We start from the raw sequence: 5,596 nt of genomic DNA, 5'->3' as shown, positions 1-5,596 counted from the left end.
GTTACCTAGTGGAAACAACCAACAAATGTGACAGAGATCAAGAGTTTCTTAGGTTTGGCAGGATATTATAGAAAATTTGTCGAAGGCTTTTCGATTTTAGCTGGACCGTTGACTAAATTGAGAAGGAAGAATGCTAAGTATATTTGGACTGAGGAGTGTGAGATCAGTTTTCAGGAATTGAAGAAGAGATTAACATCTGCACCAGTGTTAGTACTTCCTTCTATAGAAGGGGATTCTGTTGTGTACAGTGATGCTTCCTTTAGGGGGATTGGGTTGTGTTCTCATGCAATCAGAAAAAGTCATTGCTTATGGGTCGAGACAGCTGAAAAGGCATGAAGTAAATTACCTCACTCGTGATTTAGAGTTGGCGGCGGTAGTGTTTACTTTAAGAATTTGGCGACATTATTTGTATCGAGTGAAGTTTAAGGTTTTTAACGACCATAAGAGCCTCAAATATCTTTTTGATCAAAAGGAATTGAATATGCGCCAGAGTAGATGGCTCGAGTTTCTTAAGGATTACGATTTCACGTTGAGTTATCATCTGGGAAAGCAAATGTAGTGCCGGATGCTCTTAGCAGACAAGAGCATCCTAAATTAGCATGTTTGATGATGAAAGAGTGGAAATTATTAGAACAGTTCAGAGATCTTGATTTGGGGACTTGTGAGGTTGGTGATAGTTCTTTCATTGCCAGTCTACGAGTTCAATCAGATTTTATGGAAGGGATTAAGACGACTTAGGCAAATGATGCAGAGATAATGAAAATGAAGGAAGAAGCGGATTCCAAGCCAGATTTTTCGGTTAGGTCAGATGGTTGTTTGTATTTTAAGGACAGAATTTGTGTACCGAATGAAGAGGAGCTCAAAAAAGCATCTTGGTGAGGCTCATAAGTCTCGCCATCCATCCGGGTAGCACCAAGATGTTTTAGGATATGAAAAGAAATATTTGGTGGAGTGGCATGAAGAGAGATGTGGCCGATTATGTGTTTAAATGCTTAACTTGTCAGAAGATAAAGATAGAGTATCAGAAACCTGGAGGTACTCTTGAACCCTTAGAGATTCCTGAGTGGAAGTGGGACAGTTTATCAATGGATTTTATTATGGGTTTACCCAGAACAAGGAGTGGATTCGATAGCATTTGGGTGATTGTAGACCGTCTCACCAAGTCTGCTCACTTCATCGCTATGAAAAAGACTTGGACTTTGAAGAAGATGTCAGAAGTTTATGTTTCACAGATCATCAGGTTGCACGGAGTGCCTATGTATATTGTTTCAGACAGAGACAATAGGTTCACTTCAGGATTTTGGAAGAGTCTGCAATAAGCTTTGGGTTCAAAGTTGAATTATAGTACTGCTTGTCATCCTTAGACGGATGGTCAGACGGAAAGAGTGAATCAGATTTTGGAAGACTTGTTGAGAGCTTGTATTCTGGATTTTGGTGGAGATTGGGAGCAATACTTGCTCCTTTGTGAGTTCGCTTAAAATAATAGTTACCAACAGAGTATTCAAATGGCTCCATTTGAAGCTTTGTATGGTCGTGCTTGTAGATCTCCCTTGTGTTGGGCGGAGATTGGTGAGAAGCAATTGATTGGGCCGAAGTTACTTCAGGAATCGACAAAAAGGTTGCTTTGATCAAAGAGCGGCGAAGAGAGCTTGAATTTGCAGAAGGATATATGGTGTTTGTAAAGATTTCTCCGTTCAAGGCGATTATGCGGTTTGGTAGGAAGGGGAAGTTAAGTCCTCGTTACATTGGACAATATATGATTACGAAACGAATTGGAGCGAGAGCTTACGAGTTGGAGTTGCCTTCACATTTAGAGAGGATGCATAATGTTTTTCATGTGTCCATGCTTCGCCTTTATCACCCCGATCCTTCTCACGTACTGGAAGAAGATGAGATAGAACTTCAGGAAGACTTGACATTCTCAGAAAAGCGAGTGCGTATTTTGGAACGAAAAATGAAGGACTTAAAGAACAAGAAGATTCCTTTCGTCAAGATACTTTGGCGCCATCACAATATTGAGGAGGCTACTTGGGAACGTGAATCAGAGATTCAGAAAAACTTTCCAAAATTATATGAAGGTATGATCTATGAAAATAACAGTACCATTTATGCTTAAAAGAATTAGGAAGTCGAATTTCGGGGAAGAAATTTCTTTTAAGGTGGGTAGAATGTAATATCCGTAAAAATATATAGATATATATAAATAATTTTTCACAATTACCATTCACTATTCATTTTACTATTCATCTGTGGGTTACTATTCATCCTCGTCTTTTATAAGAGACGACCCCTTATAACACTCACTGCAGCCTTATCCCTCTACCCCTTCCCAAAGCAAACCCCAACCATGCTCATTTATTCCCCCACAATAAATCCCAGCACATCCCTCTGCTGTAATCCCATAAATGAACACCCACACCCCTCTCCATCTCCCTGTCCGTGTCCCATTGCCCCCATTAAGAACACCCATCATCATCCCATCTCCACAAATTTCACTCCCAATACCCTGTCCCACATCTCTCTCACATCTCTAAAGACCAAACCGATCTCTCTTATATCACCCAACCCTTGGAAAGGTATTTTCTCATTCTTGTTTCTGAAAAACCCAAAAGACATCATCTTCCTCCTTGTTTAAGGCTGATGAATCAATCAATTTCTTCTCTTTCAAAGACCTTGTGTAGATTCAAGTGCTCTTCCTGGGAGTTTTTCTTACAAAAGGTATGTCTAATGCTATCTTGTTCTTGATTTCCATCTTTATTCGCTTGAACAAGGCATGCTCGTGTATGGCCTTGTTAGGATACCCATCTTCTTCAAGTTATCTGTTGATGAACTATAAGAAAAATAAGAATATTTTTTTAGGATATATCCCTAATTCTCAGCCCTAGAATTTTCTTAAGATTTTTGGGCCAAAACCACTTTCAGTTTGAACCAATTCCCAATGTCTAAAATTTTTAGAAAACTTTGCTTTCAACCAGTAAAATAAAACCATGGAACCCATGTAAATTCATCATTAACATTATACAGAAATTTAAAACTCCAATTCTATGAATCCATTAAAACCCCAATCTCAAAAATTGCCATAACCCATCCCCTTCAATTTAAAAGCCATGAACCTTTATTGACCAAATCTTCATCCTCACACACAAAAACCTAGTTACAAAGAAACTCTATTAAAAACAAGATCATATAGCTCACACCATCTTCTACCCATGGCTCGTCCCTTCACTCCAACCAACACAGAACTTGAGTTTTAAAACCCAGAAAATCCATTAGCTTTGAAAGCCCACTATAACACTATGTCACAACCCATGGTCACTAAGTTATCAAACCCCTTTTTGCCTTCTCCATCACACCTACATGCCCAAGCCACCATGGCCTCTAATCTGTAGAGTCCATGCATTGCCCTCAATCCCCATGTTTCGGACCATTATCTGTGTATGCAAACCCACTTCCAAAAACCTGCAATGGCAAAGTGAAATAGAAACAGGGAACAAGGTGAACTATAAATAAAAATGAAATGATGTATTCAGCCCTCTCTTTTTACCCTAGGCCACCCCTATGTTATACTTATGACTCCTCTTTTACATTATAAAGGGGTGGTTCGGGTAGGAAAGAGGGGTGGGGCATCTCACTAAAAAAAAGAAAAAAGAAAAGAAAAGTATGACATCAGCCGAACCATGTTTTTAATATTCACACAAATCCAGCTTGTCTTTTTTTTTTTAAAAATGCAATACAAGCTGCTGATGTTGCAACAATGTTTTGATAACGGCACAAACTCACCTTGTCTTTTCTTATTTGTGGGAAAAACTGTTGATTTTAGCACTGTTATATTTTTAATAACTACACAAAACTTGACTTGTCTTTTCCTTCTTGGTGAGCTTGTAAGAGCTCTTCGAGAATGGCAATATCCTTTCCACAGCACTTAAACCAATAAAAAGACAAGATGAGTCAGTGCAACTATTAAAACATGCTTATGTTGAAATCATTCTCCCTTTTGTGATTGCATGGCCTTTAGCTTATCTTTCTTTATTAAATGGTTTGAGTGAGCATTTTGAGAACAGTTATAACCTTTGGCAGCTCCCTAAATAACAGGAGACGAAATGAGTTAGTGTAGATATCAATGCATGGTTAAGTTGATATTACTTAGTAAAACACCTTGAATAGAGGAAGATAAATACTAATGATAATACACTACCCAGTTTTGATGACTATACCAACTAATGTTGTCTTTTCTTATTTAGTATAACACGACGCCTCGAATCATCTTGAAATAAAATGATAACTTTGTGAGAAAGTTAGTATACCTGTATGTGGTCTCGCTTTCAGGTTGATCTCCTCCCATTCTCACTTTGAGACACTTCAACTTCTCAACATTCAAGAACCCAAGGCATGTGATGACTAAAATTGTAATCTTAGTTATAACTATGATATTGTTTTGAAGGTTTTATTTCTTATGACTGTTTCACGTCCTACCTCAATTGTTTATGCTTATGCTCCATTCTACTTACGCACTTGAATTCAATGATTATATCCGTAGAAATTCTTATGGTAGGATTTTCTATTTAGGCCATAATCTATATATATGATGCTTTTTATTGGCCTCGTACTAAAAATGCGAGAAGGTCATAGAACTACGTGTGGCCATTTACCGACGGGTACTTGAATATTCTCATTGTGTATATAATTATGAGGAGTTTAGTGGACCTTATGACTTACTGAGATGATGTGTTTGCCATTATATTTGTAGATCCACAGATAGCTTACACTTTGTTGAGGCATATCCGTTATTGAACTCTGCTTCATGTTATAGTTGGCATCTGTATAAGTTGTTACTCTTTCTATTGTTATTCTTCTAAGTGAAAATCATGAGAAATGTTATCTTTCAATTATAATTATCTGTGTTGTACTTTTATTACATTTTCCGGTCAAATGACGTTGCTGTTAACTTAGTTTTTCTACCAGATTTCATAGGTGACGATGTGATAGAGGAGGAGCCCGATAGCGCCTTCGCAGGAGAACAAATTTAAGCGACACTTGGGATGGGAGAGCGTTCGTAGTGGTTTTGGGGAATGACGATATAGTCAAGTCCTCTACAAAATTATTTCTGCTTTAGTAGTTTAAATATTTCGGTTGTTTTTAGTAGTTGTGGACCTTTTTGTTATTCTTCTTTGGCTTAGTTTAATCCAAGTGTAATGTACAATAAATAATTAGAATAAGAATGCGTCTAAGTCTAGACTATTGGTTTAAAAAAAAATGTGATTTTTGGCCTTCCTTATTCTTTTGTTAGTAGTGACTTCGGTTATGGAAATCGGGTCGTTACACTAGAGTTAAAAAATATAACGGTTTGGATCAACCTATTCACATTGTGGCCGAACAAATCCCGGATTTCAGGGAGCCAATTGCCCCCCTTGCCCCTTATTTAAGGGTGCAACCGATTTACATTGTGGCACAACAAAAGAACGGTTCAGATCTCCTGTGAAGTGGGGCGTACTGTCCTTTTATAAAATGGTGGCGTACTGTCCTTTTGTAAAATGGTGGACTCTACGGCCACGCCACACCATATAAAAGCTCATGACTGTACGGCCACGCCACACCA

The 5,596-nt window shown here is 38.1% G+C and overlaps 1 protein-coding gene and 1 long non-coding RNA gene across 2 annotated transcripts; both read left to right on the top strand.

Annotated features, from left to right (window-relative positions):
* The first annotated feature begins 956 nt into the window (after window positions 1-956).
* Window positions 957-2,116, top strand: LOC143891048 (uncharacterized). The gene is made up of 2 exons (XM_077395701.1): window positions 957-1,308; window positions 1,605-2,116. Exons 1-2 carry the CDS (start codon window positions 957-959, stop codon window positions 2,114-2,116), a joined length of 864 nt encoding a protein of 287 aa, XP_077251816.1.
* Window positions 2,117-2,315: 199 nt separating this feature from the next.
* On the top strand, window positions 2,316-5,273 carry LOC143890892 (uncharacterized). The gene is made up of 2 exons (XR_013255272.1): window positions 2,316-2,718; window positions 4,963-5,273. It is a non-coding gene; the product is annotated as an uncharacterized LOC143890892 (long non-coding RNA).
* Window positions 5,274-5,596: the final 323 nt, after the last annotated feature.

This window comes from Tasmannia lanceolata, unplaced genomic scaffold (assembly GCF_043159265.1).
Source record: "Tasmannia lanceolata isolate RefF3 unplaced genomic scaffold, GAP_Taslan_0.1 ptg000013l, whole genome shotgun sequence".
Classification (NCBI taxonomy): domain Eukaryota; kingdom Viridiplantae; phylum Streptophyta; class Magnoliopsida; order Canellales; family Winteraceae; genus Tasmannia; species Tasmannia lanceolata.
The sequence above is the reverse complement of the archived record's forward strand: the minus strand, read 5'-3'. Positions and strand labels throughout refer to the sequence as shown.